Below are 20,352 nucleotides of genomic sequence, written 5' to 3'. Positions count from 1 at the left end.
ATATTTTTTATGTAATAAATAACCATGTTCAGTTAGCAATAGTCTGTAAGTGCCTTAAATATTGAAAGTACTTACCATCTTTTTTATAACTTCAATTTCCTCACTCTTACTTAAAGATCGAACATTATGAAAAAGAAATAGTGTCAAAAACTCCGGACCCAGCCACTGTTGGGTGCTACTTCCAATGACAGGAGGTTCTGCTAAGACCACTATTCTGAAAGAAGGATGGATAGGAAAGATAGACCTGCAAAAAAAAGGGTTTATAAATGCATTACCTCTCTTAAACAGTGAATAGCAAATTCAGTTTTTACAACAGGTGAAAAAAGGAATTAAATCATTGTATGTCTGAAATGGACACATCTCACTCATCTGATGGACTTTTACAAGGTTTTTTTACCTAAAGCAGGGTGTCTCACAGGCAAATCATGGATGCAACAAGATCTACCAGAGCTGTAGTAATGAGTAACTTCTTTTACTCGATTAGGCTGACAGAAAGGATGACACAGATATTGGCCATCATGAAGAGATGGATTTAATAACAGTTTAGGAACATTTCCCTTACTGATGCTCTTTGCGGCCCTTGGAAAAATCACCTAGACTCTTGGGATGGGATTAATACACCCGACCTCATAAAATTCCTGAAAATTATACTTCAAAGTTCAAACCAGTCACTGCACCCTTGCCTTGTTTTAGACTCCACATGAGGAGACAGGTTGCTCCAACAGCAGATTAATACTTGAAAGAACTTAAGAAATGCCCTGCTGGGTCCTTCAATCTACCCAACTCACCACACTTTCTGTCTCTTATTACAACAGCTAGAGATACTCCATGGGGAAAGCACATCGGCCTAGCCACTACGAGTATTCTGTCCCCTCATGCTCTCCCAGCACTCACAATCACATCTTCAAAGACACTGGAGGGCGGATCTCTATTGCTTTAATGTCCATTTACCCACAAGTTTGTCTAATCCCTTTATGAAGTTCTTCATCCTGTCTGCCTCCACAGCTTCCTGCGGCAACATATACACTGTTCATGGTTGTAAAAGGTACTTTCATTATTTTTTAAGTCTTTATGGAACTGATCTGCTAGCTTCAGTCAGTGTCCCCTAGTTCACGCTGCAGGATTTAGTGACTAACAGTCTCCTAGACACCTGCCTATTTGAATCCACTGAAGATAATGGGATCTTACTGTGAGCACCATAATACACTCTTAGATGAATGTGTTGGCACAGTAGAAGACCATTGTCTTGGTTTTCACTACCTTTGCCTTGTTCACGTATTTTGTCTCCCTCATCTATGTAATGTTACCACCTCTTTGGACTGGGAATTTAGTGGTACTCATTAATCAGCACAATTGCATGATCTTTAGAAACAGCAGAGAGTTAGATGTCAGATACAAAAGCCAGTCAAACTGTGCAAGGATGGCCTGTTTTCAACAATTAATTTCACAGTACTCTTACTAAAATAGGAGATGTTAATTTGGAAATAGCAAGTGAAATTTAATTAGGCAGCTTGTATTTCTAGATATGCCTGTTATCATTTAATTTAAATGACTGTATTTAAAATCAGAACACTTGGAGGCAAGTATTCCTCCTGGTTAAACTGAGAGGGGAAATGATGGCATGAGCAAGGGAATCAGAAAACAGACTATGACCATTAAACATAAATTAACAAATCTACTCATAGTTGGCTTATCTGTTAGTCACAACAATAAACCTGTGATACAACGGAGTGATTACAGCAGTCTCTTGTATCAAAGCAAACACAGGGGGTGGTATGAGTTATTCTCAGCTGAAAGTCATAAGCCTAGAAGCTACTCCCTGATTGATAAAAATAGAAATAGATGTCTAAAAACATCACATGAAAGAGGATCCAATGGGAATGTCATTGTCACTAAGCATAAAAGAAAGTCAGGGAACATTAGCCAACCTTATTAAAACTTTCTTAGATAAGATAAATACACATACTTCCTGACTCTCCACTTATTACCAATCCCCCATCTGCTGAGAAAGAGAAGAACACTCCTGCAGAAATCCACCAAATTCAAACAAAGAAATTCTGGTCCCTCTGTAATACCATAAGGGAAGACAAGAAGCAGTCAGCCTTCCCTAGTCAACAGAAGACATTTCTCTTATACCTCCGTGTCACTGCCTAACTCAAAGGGCATAGTGAAGACAGACAGAGAGGGAAAAGCGGGAGGACAGGCAATGCAAAGTCAGGGCAAGCTGACTTGCTGATATCTATTAAAGTCACTGATGTCCTCTCTAGATTTGGACATATCACACCATCACTGCTGTCGGTTTCCAGTTTGCAAATATGAGTAAAACTATTTGGCTACTTCAAAAGACTATTGTTTGGACTGATGTTTACAGTGATGTAAATGTCAAGCTAAGTGTATTATTAAATACCATAAATAACCCAATCGTGCAACGCTCTGAAAGTTCCCAGCTTCCATTAGCACAACTGAAGAGCTTAAGATTGTTCCACAGTATTATAGATCAAGCCTCCGAAGGAATATAATATGGAGCTCCTATATGAAGCTATATTTTGTAAGAAATAACTCCTTGACATCTTGTGTTCTTTGCAGAGGAAATTCAAGTAATTGTATCTTGTAAAAAAAAATGACACCTTTTAAATTAATGAGCCTCAAACAGTGGGAAGATTTAGTGATAGTTGATTAATACAAAGAGTCTTTATCCTTCTCTATTAAATGTTTACTGACAACACAGGCAGCAGAGCCTGCTTAATAACATGCACATCATTCTTTTGACATCAATGTTTAATTCAAACCAAGGACTACCACCACTGCTCTTGAGAGAAAGTTCAGAACACAGATTGTTCAGGGTGACTTTAGAGAAAGATTTGCTCGTTATTGATACATGGTTTGAGCAATTGAAGTTTCTCCTAAGGGTAAAAAAAAACCAAACAGAACAGCATTCTTGATACCAGCCTGCAAAACTAATTTTGGCCCTCTCTTCCTATAACATGATTTAATAAATCTCATTTTCTATCAAATTTTATGAGTTGGGAATTGTTTTAATACTAGGGCTGCAACGACCTATTATTGTTTTCTTGCAATTTTTCTTAAATTTCAACACCATCTAAAATACACAGATAATCTGAAAATTCACTAAACTGGAAAAAAAAAAAAACAAAAAATCTAACCCCAAAACAAAAAATGAAGTAAAAGCTAGAAAATTTAAGGAATTAAAAACTTGTATTGCTTGCTAAATTCACTCCCTGCCACATTCTACATTTGTCTCATCTACTGTGTTTTCCCTTTCAAACTAATCACATGGAAAATAATCCACTGTCTGGAGGGCACTAAAACCACCCATGCATTATGAGTGATTTCTTAGCTTTTGAACAATCCTATTACATACCTACTTCCACGTTTTCCTGTACTAGCTGCCTTTCTGTTCACCACACTGTGGCCTTACCATCACTGTGCATGTGTGTGTGTTGTGGGGAGGGATATCCATCCAAATAGGTTAAAATACTGCATCATAAGACAAACCAACACTTCACTGCTTGTCTTGTAAAGCCAGTGTTCTACCTTCACAGTATCTGTCTCAGTAAAGTAAAGGATGATTACTGCAGAACTTCCATGCAGAAATCTTGGATATGCACAATAATTGCATGCATTTTCTCTTAATCTGTGAACCTGTTCAGGAAAATGAATCATACAATCATTATATAAATAAGGAATCAGCAGCTATAATTTCCTTCTATGTAGACGATCTTTAAGGACCATCTGTCACTTCCTCAAGGGCAGGTTTTTATTTTTTCTTCTTGCAAACTCATAAACAAAAATATTTCCTTTCCTCAAATGAATGAATTTCATTTTACTGTGAAAGTTTGCTAACTTAACTCCACAGCCAAAAGTGGCAAAAGAAAGAAGAAAAAGTACTCTGTGCTGACTCCTAGTTACCTGTAACTTAAACACTTTCAGCAGGCCAAGGAGTATCCCAAAATTTCACAAAGGCAAACATACTGCTTGCATTTGTCAGGCAGAGCTGTTGCACCCACCAGTCTGAAGCCCTTCTCAGAAAAATTCTAGTAGACACAACAGATGTAGAAATAATAGTGGATAATGAACAATGAACATATAACTCAGTGACAATGACTAATATAATCTATTTCAACAGCTCTTACAAAGGTAATACAACTTCTAAATTACGTTGCCCAAAAATATAATTTATGAGTAATAGTGTTCTAACTTGCAAAACTTAAAAGCCATCTGAAAACCAAACCTCTTTGCCCAGCACTGCTCACAACAATGCCATGGTTTAAGCATGTTTACATTCTCTACTATAATACATTCATATAAAAGGCACATGATTTCTTTAGTTCATAGTACGAGCTGAAGTACCATTCCTTTATTTAAAAACTCTTGACTTATTATCAGGGTTGGAAATAAAGGGATGGATTGTGCAGTATTCTACTATTTTACTACACATACAAGTATTATTATTATTGAAGCATACTTTTTTTTTTTACTATCAAATATTTTCATATAACAGCATGAAAGCTTAACACAAAATGTGTTTTGCTTGTCTAAAGCAGGGATCCCCTAAAACTTCTCCATTATCTCCAAAAGTTCTCCAGCATCTCAAACTTTTTCTCTTCTTAGAAATTGGAAAAATCTTTAGGTGTGTCAAATCCTTTTACAGACAGAGACTAAAAATAATGTTTACAGAAGTTTTGGCTCATTGCTTAGGAATTGTACTCCTTTTCTCTATTACAGATTTAAATGGAAATTCTGTTTTTCAGTTCCATTCACAAAGTACTCGGTCCAAGTAGTCTAGGAAAAAGCATGACCAGTTGTTCTTTTCCAGTATGAAAGACATATTTGTGTTTATGTAACTTCCAACAGCATCTGACAACCTCATTAGCGAGTCTTAAATTAAGGAAACAGAGTAACAGTGAGTTATTTTGTATTTATTAATGCTTAGAAGCAGCACAAAAGACAGAAACTGCAAACTATACTACAAATATTCTCTACAATCAAGAATACTCATGCACAGCTAAGCTGACCTGAATGGGGGGTGGAGAGAATTATGTACTACCATGTTCTTGGTTTCTCTGACATATGACAGTAAGGTATCAGATCTTCTCTACCACAGCTGCTTTCCAGTCTCCAGCTATCACTTTTCTTGAAATCCTGAAGATGGCCTTGCCCTCCTAATTTAATAATTTCCTAACAAAGCTTTTTGGCTGTTTTCTTTCAAATTCTGCTGCTCCAGAAACACTCATTTTACTCTTGATCTTGTATTTCCTCTGTTTATGACTATTTTCAGCTACACTGTTTAATTCCTGCCTAACTGCTTAGACATTTAAAACTCTGTCATGCACTTCCACTGAATCATTAACGTGCCTCTCAGTATGTTTTTAACTCTTCCTCAGTTTCTCATAAGAACCACATTAGTACATGACATCAGATAGATAATAAAAATGTTAATAACAAAATTAAGCTACAAAAGTAACATTTTATATGTATTCTATGTACCATATTGATTCCCAACATACAAAAAGGAATTAAGGCTAAATGAGTGGGGTTTAGGAAAGTCAGAATAATATCCTGATTCAAAACTTGAAACCACTTTCCACAGGGAACTCCCTCACTGGAAAATTAACAGTAGTCTTAATGTGTCATTCATCAAACATCCCAGATTCTGTTCCAGCAGAGCTGGGAATAATAGCATATATTCTGCAGTACTGGCAAAGAGCAACCGTATTGAAATTCCTTTAGTCAAATGCAGTAAATCAGGATAAGAAAGCTCTCTATTCACCTTTCTCTAACAGAAATGTATCTAAGACCACTAGCCACAGCCATTGACACATTAAAAAAGAGACAACATATCTCATCCATATGGAAAGCATCTTCCAATCATGATTCAGAAGTAAGAACTTGCCCAGCTAATGGCTAATAAATTAAAGGTACAACATATTCTATACAAAATCTCCACAAGGTGATCTTTTGCAACAGTACTGAAGTTTGCAGTAGCTGTTGCTGAGAAGGGCGAGGAGCAGCAAGGAATGTAATCCTGGAATCAAAGAGCAACTATTGACATTGCATCTGGGAGCCAGTGAAAGGTTGTGATGTTTTCAGAATATGTAAGGGACCAAAGTCAGGATGAGGTCCTGGCATACCTTCAGTTCCTTAAGGGCTGACAAGAACAGTGCCCTCTATACAGAGCAGTGGTTCACTGATGCCAAAGCAGCCCATAGCCAAAACCAAAGGAGTGGATACAAGTTTACATTGCTTTATCCTGGCTTCTTTTGAATATGTCAATACAGAAGAAAGTTGAACAAGGGCCTGATTGAACATTTCACCTAGGAGAAGGTAGGATTCTCAGCACAGAGGACTTCAACTAATTATGTACAAGAAGTAGGCCTAGATTACACCATAACTACAAAAAAAAAAAAAAAAGAAAAAATCAATATAAATGGCATGGAAGACCTAAAATAAAAGTTTGCTTTGTTGTGGTGTTTGGTTTATTTTTGGTGGTGGTGTTTTTTAAAAACCCCAGCATTCTGGATCAAAAGGGAACTAGAAAGAATAAGTAAAAAAAAAAAAAACAAAACAAAACAGTTAAAGAAAAACAGCTTTCCTAAAGGGTGACTATGAAGGTCAATGAAAAAAATTGTATTCAACGAGACAATTGAGAGAAACAGGGTAGCACATCACGAATGCATCCCTCCTATAAGCAATAAAGCCTTTTCAAAGTTTGGGCATACGCACACCCTGCAGTGTAAATACGAGCACAGATATCTGCCACAGAATCATAGGATGCTTTTTCAGAGATCAGAGCCATTTAAGAGTCACAGTATGTTTAGTTCCTTATGTATTACTGAATATTAGGTTGCATTTTTTTGATGTACACTCAGTGATATCCCTCCCATTAACTACAACTGGTCGGCAATGTTTGACTATGTAACAAGTATAGCTTCAAAGGACTAGAAAACGTTTCTATCTGTGGAATGTTTCTAGCGGACAAGTGGAAGTGAAGAAACAAAAAGAGTAAGCATAATGGGTCCCAACCCATCCTTAGGATTTCCTGCTCCATATTAGTTGTAAATTATATACCAGCTTTATAGCTAATGAGGCAAAAGAAAATAACAAGTTTTATTTCATTTCAATTTAGCTTGATTTTCTAATAGTAGTAACAAAATATTCCAAAATTAAATATTATGTTTTATGTATATATTAAATACTATGTTTTTATGTACTTATAATTGCTCCTCAATGTCTAACTCCTTCTGTTAGAGGATACTGAATGTTTTCCTTTCAGGTCAAGCACTCTAAACAGGATATAATTTTCCCATGCCATAGAAAGAAAGAAAGTTCATGAGGAAACTGATGTTTAAAAGATGTTTCTCTTAGTGATTAGAAGGTACCAATTTAATAGAGAAGCATTTTGCATGATGTTTTTGTAAAAAATAAAATAAAAAGATCAAGCTTTTTACAGGATGAAATTCTGTTTGCATTCGATAGTCATAGCTGACACTTTACCTTTCCTGTAGTTTCTCCTCAGAAATCTGTAATTCTTCTTTTAAGTTTTGATATCTATCTTCCCTTAACAATCTGGTGCCGTCATAGAGGGTCAGTTCTCTGTCATGTATTAGTCTGTTTGAAAATAAAGAATAAGCTTTATCTAGCCTTTGATCACTTTTACAGATGCATATATCAACTAATGCTTTTTTAAAACCTACATGGGCGATAGTAAAAAGAAAATTTAAGATGCACCTAGGTGTGGAGGTAAAATAATATGCATCAGTAAACAGTTTCAGCACGTAGTCAGTCAGTCAACCTAGTTTAAATAGATGTGGTAAGAAGAAGAAAAAAAAATTCTGTCTTACCAGTAGAGTGTGCATAAATAGCATGAAATAGCCCATTTTGTTATACTTGTACCAAGTAATATACTTTCGATTTGTTTCTTGAAGCAATGTATTTCAGTTGGCTGCAATGATTAGCCTACATACATACCCACCTCTTACTCTTTTTGTGCAGAAGTTGATTAGAAACCAGAAAGCAAAGCTAAACTGATTAGAAAGGGAAAACAAGGCAAGCATAATTTTCGCTTCTAACCTTCTGTGTATATGTATACGAAGCCAAGGCACAAAATGGTTTTGCTAAAACCTGCTTTGAAGGCTGGTGCTGTCCTTTAAATTTGCAGTATACGATGCAGGAACATGAAATAGCAGAAAAAAATTGACCTGACGGTATAATTATTATTAACATAGTACTTGCTATTATTACTACTGTTCTGCAAAGTTTATTTCATAATTCAATACAGGATAAATTAATGTTTAGAAAACGTTCTTTGCAATCAAAATAAAGTACGCTTTTACATGTAACTGCAATGACTGCATTTCATTTAGAAGCAGAATGAAAAGTATTTCAAACATTTTCTGACATCCTGCATTTTCAAATCGTTATGTAAATACTTCTAATTTTTAGATTTCCTAAGTTTAGAGTAAAATTGAACTCTTCCTTCAATTCAGAGTTACAGTCGGTATTTACAAAGAGCTGAAATTTCCTGCATTATGCACTTACAAAGAATACGAAATAATTTATTTTGCTTTTAAGTAAGTAAAGACTGAACATCGTATATTTTATGAAACTTCAATGTTCAGATTGATCTTTACAGTGTTCTTGAACTTATGGAAAGTCATATTCACCAAAAGGAACTTTACTTCTCAGTATGCCTGTGCTCAATGAAAAAATCATGCACAAACAACTTATCCGTGCTCATATCCTGACCTTTGAAGTACAGCTAGAGTGCCGGGGTTAATTCGATGAATGCCATCAAGAATAACAAGCTTTCCTTCCAGGGCAGCAGTAACAAGTGGCGATGGTCTCCAAGCAGTGTCTCCATTAGGCAGCGTATACCTTTGCTGTAGCAAATCTCTAGCTGTCATATCCTGTAAGTATCAATTCATCAGATGAATATATTTAGCTCTACTTTCTGCGATGACAAGTACATGCTCTGTTTTTAAAAAAACTGCATACTGTTTTTTCCTGAGAATACACCCAAAGAAAACTAGCAGGAAATCTTCAATTGCTTTTCCAAAGAGTATTAGAAATGCACAGAGAAATCTAGGCATACACTATGTTAAATAGTCTTTGGAAGTTCTAGACCTGCCAATATCATCTCCTTGAAAACAAAACAAAAGCCTTCTCTCCTGCCCTTAAACATAATGCAAGCACATGACAACTTGTACACAGCCTTGTATACAGAAGGGGGCAGCAATTTACACCTAGAACAAACTAGAGTCATTTATTTCATGTAGAAGTCACCTGAAAGAGGAAAGATTCCACCTTTAATCTTGAACACAAACCAGCATGATATCCCACCTCTCAGCAGGAAAATGCAGTGGAAGCATCAGAGAATAAAAGAGTAAGAAAGAAGCCAGTAACACACAAAATATTAAAAGTATACAGCATGTCACAAAATAATGCGTTAGGGATAAATCGAAGCCAAAGGCAAACTCTACATTATCCTTCAGCATACACATTTTATATGTTCCATTATAACAGGTAAGCACTAGATCCACAAAGACGTAATAGCTGGTTTGTGACCTGGAAGATGAAATTCCTTCCTCAGGTTGAGCTGTGAACACAACTTAATCTGAAAGAAGATGAGAAAGGTATTTTCTATTGTAGCTGTAGCTTTTGTATACGTCCTCTTCACAACTATAAACCCTTTGAACTTTAAAGAATAAAAATAGAACACATTACGTCATCTAGCCTGAATCATTTCCTCTTTCTACATTTCCTTAAAAGCCTTAAAATAACAGGACAAAGTCTGGTTCCTTCAGTGCTTCCACATTTGTATGATTTAAATTCCCACATTTAAACCCACATAAAACATGATTATTGTTTGACTTGGTTGAGCTTGTTGTGGTTTTGGGGGGTGGGGTTTTTTTTGTTGTTTTTTTTTTTCCTCTTTTAACTGCTGTGTTTGCTCATTTCTATTTTATTAATGAATTACACTAAAACCAGAACATGCAACATTCTTATCAAAGCCAGAGAAAATTGCAAGTGTTATTAGGACTTGCAACAGAAGTGTTAATTCAGCAAAGAGTAAAAGCTGTATACTGAATATTTGACTAACACACCTTTCTGATCGATTACCTCCAGGGGAATGGAACAACATACAGTATGAACTGATTGGGAGCCTAGTATGCTTATGTAGAACGCCCATCTGTAATTCAAACAGCCATTTGAGAACCATGCATTAATTTTCTGGAGATAAACTCAGAAGTGTATTTTGCTGCGAAATACTTTCTGAAATATAAAATGAATGTTTATATTGTAATTTGAATGGTTTAGTGAGGATAAATTTAGTGATGCATTAAGAAGTAGAATCATTTACTAACACGTGAAGTTTGTATAAAGGATTCATTTTATTTATCTATTTGCTAGTCTTATTTATTATTTCTATTTATTTAATCTAAACCAATTTTTAATATACAATATTAAAATTGTAACATTATTAAATATATAGTGTTAGAATAACACTGAAAGTCCCTCCCTTTTGAGGGGAGGTAAGAGAGTATAAGAATTAATTTTTTTTGCCTTTATTTTGGGAATAGCAATGGCAACATACTGCCTTTTGAAACAGAATACCTACTTTGATTTGTAACAGTCATTGTAACCTTTTTGTGTGTTTTATATTACATTTCTTATTTTATAAAATATCTGGGAAGCTAGGGACCAGGTTAGGAGAGCTAAGGCCCAGTTAGAATTAACCTTGGCTAGGGATGTGAAAGATAACAGGAAGGGATTCTATAGGTACACTGCAAGTAAAAGACAGACCAGGGACAATGTGGGTCCCCTGAAGAATCTATGAGGAGAACCGGCTACCCTGGATTTGGAGAAGCCTGAGGTTCTGAATGACTTCTTTGCCTCAGTCTTCACTGGCAAAGGCTCTGATGAAACCATGAAAGCCTTGGAAGGCAGACACAGGGACTGTGAGAATGGAGACTTTGGGCCCACTGTAGGAGAGGATGTAGTTTGAGACCATCTTAAAAACCTGAATGTGCACAAGTCTATGGGACCCGATTAAATCCATGCACTGGTCCTGAAGGAGCTGGCAAATGAAGTTGCTAAGCCACTGGCCATCATATTTGAAAGATCATGGCAGTCAGGTGAAGTTCCTGACGAATGGAAAAAGGGAAATATAACCCCCATTTTCAAGAAGGAGAAAATGGATGACCCGGGAATTACAGACCAGTCAGTCTCACCTCTGTGCCTGGCAAAATCTTGGAGCAGATTCTCCTGGAAGGCGTGCTAAGGCACATGAAAAACAACAAGGTGCTTGGTGACAGCCAGCATGGCTTCACTAAGGGGAAATCCTGCCTGACCAATTTGGTGGCCTTCTATGACAGGGCTATGGAACTGATGGACAGGGGTGGAGCAGTTGATGTCATCTACTTGGACTTGTGTAAAGTTGGACACTGTCCCACATGACATCCTTGTCTCTAAATTGGAGAGACATCAATTTGATGGATGGACCACTCGGTGGATAAAGAACTGACTGGATGGCCGCATGCAAAGAGTTGTGGTCAATGGCTCAATCTCTGGCTGGAGACCAGTAACGAGTGGTGTCCCTCAGGGATCGGTGTTGGGACCGGTCTTGTTCAACATCTTTGTCGCTGACATGGACAGTGGGATTGAGTGCGCCCTCAGCAAGTTTGCTGATGACACCAAGCTGTGTGGTTCAGTTGATACCCTGGAGAGAAGGAATGCCATCCAGAGGGACCTTGACACGCTTGTGAGGTGGGCTGATGCCAGCCTCATGAAGTTTAACCATGCCGAGTGCAAGGTCCTACACCTGGGTCGGAGCAGTCCCAGGCACAGCTACAGGTTGGGCAGAGAAGAGATTCAGAGCAGCCCTGCGGAGAAGGACTTGGGGGTGCTTGTTGATGAGAAAATGAACATGAGCTGGCTGCAGTGTGCACTTGCAGCCCAGAAAGCCAACCGTATCCTGGGCTGCATTAAAAAGAGCGTGACCAGCAGGTCGAAGGAGGTGATCCTGCCCCTCTACTCTGCTCTTGTGAGACCTCACCTGGAGTACTGTGTGCAGTTCTGGTGTCCTCAAGATAAAAAGGACATGGAGCTGTTGGAACAAGTCCAGAGGAGGGCCACCAAGATGATCAGGGGAATGGAGCACCTCCCCTATGAAGACAGGCTGAGGAAGTTGGAGCTGTTCAGCCAGGAGAAGAGAAGGCTGCGTGGAGACCTCATAGCAGCCTTCCAGTATCTGAAGGGGGCCTATAGGGATGCTGGGGAGGGACTCTTCATTAGGGACTGTAGTGACAGGACAAGGGGTAACGGGTTAAAACTTAAACAGGGGAAGTTTAGGTTGGATATAAGAAGGTAATTCTTTCCTGTTAGGGTGGTGAGGCACTGGAATGGGTTGCCCAGGGAGGCTGTGAATGCTCCATCTCTGGCAGTGTTCAAGGCCAGGCTGGACGAGGCCTTGGGTGATATGGTTTAGTGTGAGGTGTCCCTGCCCATGGCAGGGGGGTTGGAACTAGATGATCTTAAGGTCCTTTCCAACCCTAACGATTCTATGATTCTATGATTGTATGGGGAAAAAAAGAGCTTAGGACAGAAAACAAGTAGCATAACCTATGTCCCACTCCTTTTAGCAGCTATAGTAATACAAGCCTCCAACCTAGCCATTTTTCATGGTTGACACGACTAATCATGTTCTTGGCAATTATGAGGTGAAAAATCTATGTTTCCTGGTTTTCATGCCAATTTGGACTTACATTTTGTTAGTATTTCTGAAATAAAAAAATTGGAAGGAATTTGTAAAAAAAAAAAAAAGAGGTCATGCAAAAAAAGAAAAAAAATATCCTAGAAACAAAACCATCACAATACAGAAACACTAACAACGTGCTTAGAAGACTGTTTTTGCTGGTGAAGAAAAGGAACAAATTGCTGGAAAACTGTAGTAACATCACTTTGAATATTGCGCTCTTTTCCCCCTGAAACTCTGGGGGGAAGAAAATGTTTTATTTTAAAAATTTAGACCAAAAGTGCCCTAGCTACAATCCACAAAAAACTAGCTGGCTGCTGCTTCCCATTTGCTGTTGCTTAACTGCATTAAGAAACAACTTAAAAACAAACCTTTCCTAATCTGGACGAGCCTCCTTTGTTAGCAATTTGCCTGGAATTGCATATAATGAGAAATCCATATAATGATGTCAGATATCACAAATGAGACAGGAATTGTTCTCTGAGCCAACTGTTAGTATAAGGAATGATCTATGTACTCAAAAGCTTTGGGAACACTTGATTCTCACCTCACAACATAAAAGCTTTTAGAGGCTTTTTCTGTGAAATCAGTATAAAGAGCTATGCCTTTTCAAACTACTGAAGCCCTTAAATCAACCTCAGATGGAAAGAATGATGAAGCAAGTACTAAAACTAAAAGTAAACATAATATATATACATGTATATATAAAAAATTCTAAGAATTCATTTCTGCACAGAGACTGAAGAAAAACAGTGCTATTACTTCACTCCAAAGAGAAATGCTGCCGCACATTTTTTGTGCTGCAGAAATTACTGGAAAATAAAAATGAGCCATAGGACAAATAAAAACCTCCTTAATTTTAGAAATGGGTTTAGGACAATATGCTGTCTCTCAAAACAAAACAAAAACAAAAAAAAAACCCACCAAACAAACAAAAAAAAACCCAAATCAAACCAAACCAAAATGGCAGTTTCTTCAACAAAGCAGAAAAACCTGCTAAATTTACAGCACTATCCAGCTTCTCATAGCCTTCACTGATGAATTACTGTATAAATTACTATATTTAACATTTGTTCTGTCATTAAATTATCCGGTTAGTTTGCTAGGGAAAGCTTATGATGTGTTTTTCATATTTTAAGAAAAACAAATACATTCTTAAAATTTATCCAAAGATATAGAGCTCTCCTACATTCAATGAGTTTAAGACACTGCTTCCTGTAAAACTTTTGAGGTTATGTAAGACACTGTATGTAGGAAATATCTATACATATAGATATAGATGTGGATCTTATGTAGACTTGTCTACACAGGAATTCATAGCAAGCAATGAGCTCATAGTCTTTCATTTGCTTTAGCAATACTGTTTGATTATCAGCAAAAAGCCTCTCTATAAAACCCCTCTGAACTTGATCAAACCCTGGTGAAACCAAAGGAAAGCTTCACTTCAGTGTGAAATACTTCAACCCCCTGGCCTAGGTTTTATTTATGTAGGAATTACAGATCCCTTCAGGTGTTTACTGAGTAACTAATTTCATTGTCAGTTCTTGTTACATGTTTCCAAAAAGGAAGTCTTCTGCTCCTGTTCAGCGAAGCCATACTAATTAAATATAGGATGTTGAAAAACAGTGGCCATGTTTTTAACCAAGTAATTATCTAATTTTGCTGTTGAGTACCCAATATTGTATTGTGCGTAAGAAAACAAGAGTTAGAATGTACCTGTCCTTAAGCAGGTTTGGTAAGTTGCAGAACTCTTTTTCCTGGGATGATTGAAAAACTATGTTTACAGTGACAAGTGCAGACAGAAGCATGCAGGCTAACTGGAGACACTCAGTTCTGGCCTAAGAAACTACGCTCCTATCTTAATATGCCATTGTCCAGAAAGTAATAGGTGCTGCTGGCAATCCAAGTATATTACTATGAATGTAATATTACGTTGATGAGTTTATGTAGCTTTGGAACCCAAATACACTCACACCTGGCCACCTTAAAGCATAAGAAAAAGGCACAAGTCATCTGTTCAACTTCTATCTATGCAGATACAATTCCAGAGTCTGTGCCCTTATCAGCTGAAGCCATACAGGGGGAAGGAAAAGCAATGGGATCCTGTCTGGGGAGGTTTTCAACATCACAGGAAAACATAAAATGGATTGTGTTTCTTTTTTCAGCATCAGTAATATTTATTTTTCCTATTTTCTCTCACTTTTTATCTGTTTCAACCCTTCAAACTCACCACCCATTTCTGTCAGTGTCTCTCTCCACATGGCATTGCACTTCCAAAGCAGCTGCCACTGCCATTTCTTCCTTTGGAGGTCTCCATGCTGCATGTGAAAAATTTCAAGCAGCAAAGGTATGGAAGAAAGAGACCAATATATTGCATTAAATCTGATGCTAATGTTCCTCTGCAGCATTGCCTATTATCACTTACAACTGTAAATCCTGTGATATTTGGTATATTTTGCCTTACAAGGTCATGGGAGACTCTCGACTTCATATTTTATTTGAGAATGTTTTCATTCCTTGGGGTAATGGAGAAAACCTTACATATGTGGTCTCTATTGTGAAAAGCTAGAAAAGTAATTCTGCTTTTTAATCTTGTAATTTTTCAGTTTATGTCACGAGGTTAAAATGCATCAAGATCTAAGACTGACAATTCTGAGTGACCACTGGCTGTGGGAGACTGCTGTTAAGCACGACAGAGCTTGGAGTTTGCAAAAATATCGCAGTGCTATGAGAAAGCCTGAAGTGCTGCCAGGATGAAATCAAAGGGAAAACCCCCAAATGTACAGCAGCCCCACTATGCCATTTTTACCACACTCCAAGATAACTGATGGCTCCAAAACCTTAATTCCCTTATTATCCTGCATGTCCAACCCTCCTGGAACCATTACTGCTACTCCTGTGTCAATCTTTTTAATACAAACTTTACATTTTCTATAGTAAAAACATTCACTCTGCCCTTACTTTTTCAATTACTGGACATTTCATCTTCCAATTCATTAAAAACACAGCTACAACAACAAACTCCTTGCCACCACCTTCAAAGCCCTTGGACACCCTTATGACTTCTCCAGTTCTTCCTTCTTGCCATTTCATCCCATGACTGCCATGACTATGTCAACTGCTTGTGCGTGTCTCAGAGTTAATGCACATTTCACTCCAAATTCATCTTTAAAGCCACATCTGTACTAAGACACAACATAAATAATTTAGCAACAATTAGGCTACAGGTGGAAGATTGTTGTCTGTTTGTTATAGCACCTATGAATAACAAAGTTAATATTCATTGAGTGCAATACGCATATATTATATTTAAACACCACCCTCATTATATATTTCTAGAATGCAACAACGTTGAACATGGAACCTTAACCTCTAATCTCTACTGCAACATAGTTGCACTGCAACTGTAATTGTCAGAATAAACAGGAAGGTAAAAAAAGGCAGAGAAATTCCATGTGTCAGGCATCAGAAAAAATAAATATGTAAGAGGATATCAGGTTATCTTCACAAAAGAAACAATTAAAAAAATCCCAAACAAACACAGAAAAAAGATTAAGCTTATGGAACATGAGAAATAATGTTAAAAAACTTCCATACAAAAATAAAACCCTCAATACAATAAAAAAACTGTTTTCCATTACAATTTAAAAAAAATAGTGTTGGTAATGGAGAATTCCATTTAAGATTAAATAGCATATGGGGAAAAATTAATAAATAAATAAGAAGATGGAACAACAAAAGGTCTTCTGGAGGCATTCAACATGCATGAATTACAATGGTCACCACTCTGACCTAAAGGCAAGAATCACATTTCAAAAGGGGAAAAAAATCCGAAAAGGAGAAGACACAAAAGATGAAGTATCTTTTATGACACTCAGTCACGCCAAATCACAGAACGAGCTGTCAGTTCTCTATGGCTACGAGAAAGACCACTGTGTTAAATGATTCTGCTTACACTTAGTTTACCTCTCTTACACATTCACAATAAATTCAATAAAACTGAAGGAAAGCAGTGTCAGGGCTAGGTTACTACAGTAACACTGTACTAACTATACTGCTGCACAGCATCCCCTCTATTTAGGCCTGCAATGAGAAGATATTTTAGATAAGCATTCTAACACAGAGAGTAAAAAATGCTCTATAATGACCAGAAAACTGTTATCTTTGAAATCTTTGCTAACCTTTATTTTTTAACCATATTATATAGATTAAAAAGTATATATATTATATATACACAGCTCTACTCCAGTTTTTAAAATAACTGAGGGAGAGAATATACAGAAAGAATCAACACCTGTGTATTATATTTTAGGTCGTATTTAAAGCATAGTTTACTTACCTGGTACAACATGATAGGTTCTATGTTGTATCCCAATAGATCAGCAAACTCCTTAGCAATAACTGTTTTGCCACAGCCCTAAAAAGTTAAAAAGTAAGAACTAGATTACATTCTAAGAAACATGGGGAAGGAAGGAGAAAAGAAATTTCAATTCTTACTTTTCCTCCAATTAAACACATATCTTTAACCATATGGGATTGCATCATTTCTGCCAACAGCTGATCATGGCTGGAAGTCTTTATAAAAGTATCTGATCGAGGATGTTTTTTTAACAGCGCAGTCCCAGCAGGAACCTATAAGGAAAAAAAGAATTCAATCAACATGCTAAATAAGCTACACTGTGATAACTCTAGGCTTTGTGTGGCCTGGGTTATACTTCTCCAAAACTACTGTGGTATTTTGCTGATGACTGTCATCCAACAAATTTATATCTTTCACTTAAAAAATATTCAATCACACAATTTCTAACAGACAACCTTCTTCACACTTCCTTTGTCTCATTTTCATAAAAAAAGTAGCAAAATGTGAACAAATGGAATTACAGCACTGGGGTTTGCAAAGAACTTGAGGCTGCTCCTGCTGAAGACAAAATATAAAAATCACCAACATTAACTGCTTATCAGAGAAACATGGAAGAAAAAGAGCAATTTGCATTGTAAAATCCTGAAGGGGTTACTTTGACCAGAACTTTGCAGAGTTTCAGTCATATTCCACATTAAGGCTCTATTTTCACTCCCCATTCTAGTCTGGGAACCGTTTAATCTGCAAATTCCTTATGCCTTCTTGTTCCCAAAGAGATATTCTGCAGACCTATTTTCAGAAAGTATCACCTACACATCAAACAAAATTAAAAACCTTCTCCTCAAGAAAGAGTTAAATCAGGTCCCTACAGAACCACCTTTTTCTGACAAATTCCCATTTGCTGCTGCTCCCCTTTTCACTTTGTCATGGTACAAACTCTCTGAGGATACTCCTCGCCTCTCTCTGACTCCTACTAATTCTAGACTCTCCTAATTCAACATTAACTTCAAATTTGCAGAGCAGCATATTGCATGAATACAACCTTATTTCACCACCTGAAAACTTCATCAGAAGAAACTTTAACCATTGTTAATGTGATTACTTGTGTTCTGTTTTCCCAACATCTTCCATCAGAACATTACCAAGCACTCATTAGATTTTATTTGAAGTGTAGACAGACTATTGTTTTTATTAGAATAAAAAAGGGAAAGCAGCACCAAAAGCATCATAAGTACTCTGTTATTCTAATACAATTTAAAAAAAAGGAAATTTAGAGGCTTTTCTTTCATCCATTCTTTAGCATTTCTTTTAACACAAGAAACTAATGAATCACATGTAGGAAAATATGAGTTTATTTAGCAATAAAATCTTGTATATCCATAATTAAGTATTATAGTACCTAAAAAATGTGTTATTCTACCAAAATACATTCAGTGCAAATGAGTTTTTGTATCAAGTGTATAAAAATCTCAATGAGATGAAAAAAAATAATATCTAAAAACATATATAGTTTTATAAAGATACAAATTCATACCTGGAATGTCACTTCTTTTTCACCAATCTGGACAGTTACATCAGCCTTGAAGGGTTTGTTTCCATGTGCACTTTCTACTTTGGTAATCCTTCGGGGAAGCAAGTGGCTTTTTGAATCCTGAAGCTCAAAACGCTGTAGAATTAGGGGATGAAGAAAATTAATTATTAAATACAGCTTTCTGGGTTTTAAAACTGCTCCTTCTGAAAACGAGGCCAGAAGTATATTGAAGTGCTTGTGAAGTCTTAAATCCATTTACTTTACTTCAACTTTCACTTCACATACCTGTGTTCACATTCATGTTGACCTATATATTTTGCATTTAAAACCAAAGTGAAAAGATTGTATACCATCTACTTTTTCTGACTGTAGCGACAGATATAAAGTGAAAATGTTGTTTGGTGACTTTGCCAAGTCTTAGTCTGACAGAACACAATAATAAGAGAAACAGATGATAGCCTTTAGCATGTGTAATAATAGACCACCTATCTCTGCAGGTCATTATAACCAATTGCAGATTTAAACATCTGGCTACCAATAAAAATAACCATCAAACATTATGTTTACTTAGCTCCACTGCCTTATCATACAATGAAAATTGAGGATATCCTGTACAAATTAAGCTTTCAGCATGTTCTGGGTATATCAAGGACAAAAAAAGGGGACATTTGTCTTCCCAATCCTCTTTTAAGCATTATACTCTATTTTATGCTGTATATAGGAAGCATGGAAGCCATTTAAAATACCCTGCATAAAGTCTATTTTGCTAGTGAAGGTGAAGTCAGTTGGGGGGTTTATGCACGAAAGAGCCAGTAACTGAAATTACTGAACTCATAGAGCCACTTTATTCCAGTGGAAACTGAGTAAATCAGAGAAAATGAGTATTATACAACTCCTTAAAATCCTTGAAAAAAAAAAAATTAAAACAGAAGTAACAAATATAAAATAATTCTCCAAAAGCATGTAGTTTTATCACTACTGGGATTCACAGCACTATCTTCTAAAGTTTAGAAAGAAAACTGAGATTCAATCATATAAACACTTTGGCTCTTCATCATTTTGTAAATTCCCACTCTGGAACAAGAGGCTACAAAAATTTCATGTTTAAACATGAATTTAAGATAAATGATCAGTAAAGGACTGCACCAAATTATATCCTTATTGTAACAGCTGAGTCTACTTTAGATACCATTAAATATTTAAACAACCACAGACGACATGAATGGCTACTGAGCAGTGTATCAAAACTGATTCTAAGAAAAGCTCCAACTATAATTCTGTTAAATGAGCCACTCTTATGTTCATTAGTAAATGGCAATATTCTTACTAAGTTAATAGCATTTTGGATAGGGCCAAAACTGCTCATACACAAAATTGCAAAGTGCTTGTACACTAAAATCCCTTAATTGTATACCAATTAAAGAAAATAACTATGAGCAAGAAAAAGATTATCTGCACCAGAAGCTTCTGCATCAACACAAAAGATCTGCAGACAGCAGCAGCAGACCTGGTATACAAAGATCTTGGGGGTCTAAAATTTCTAAGGTGTTCTTTGGTTTGAGTTTTTTGAGGGTTGGTTGGTTGTTTTCTTAAAATGTTGTTGAGGGTTCTGCAGCCAGCCTTTTAGACCCTAAATTAGGATGCTGGATGCTGAAAGAGGACTGTCTCTGTGAAGATCATTACTGA

At 36.6% G+C, this 20,352-nt stretch overlaps 1 protein-coding gene across 1 annotated transcript in view; it reads right to left on the bottom strand.

Annotated features, from left to right (window-relative positions):
• The window catches only part of VWA8 (von Willebrand factor A domain containing 8), a 179,089-nt gene that overhangs the window by 112,591 nt on the left and 46,146 nt on the right, over nt 1–20,352 (bottom strand). Inside the window, exons 10-15 of the mRNA XM_062636836.1 lie at nt 18,670–18,801; nt 17,273–17,407; nt 17,115–17,192; nt 8,767–8,927; nt 7,516–7,629; nt 76–244 (exon numbers count right to left, since the gene is read on the bottom strand). Coding sequence (XP_062492820.1) covers nt 76–244; nt 7,516–7,629; nt 8,767–8,927; nt 17,115–17,192; nt 17,273–17,407; nt 18,670–18,801 — 789 coding nt within the window. The remainder of the gene's footprint in view (nt 1–75; nt 245–7,515; nt 7,630–8,766; nt 8,928–17,114; nt 17,193–17,272; nt 17,408–18,669; nt 18,802–20,352) is intronic.

Source organism: Pezoporus occidentalis, unplaced genomic scaffold, assembly GCF_034315485.1.
Source record: "Pezoporus occidentalis ecotype Australia unplaced genomic scaffold, CSIRO_AGI_Poc_V1 ctg5, whole genome shotgun sequence".
Lineage (NCBI taxonomy): Eukaryota > Metazoa > Chordata > Aves > Psittaciformes > Psittacidae > Pezoporus > Pezoporus occidentalis.
Note: the sequence above shows the minus strand (reverse complement) of the source record. Positions and strands in the feature narration are given on the sequence as shown.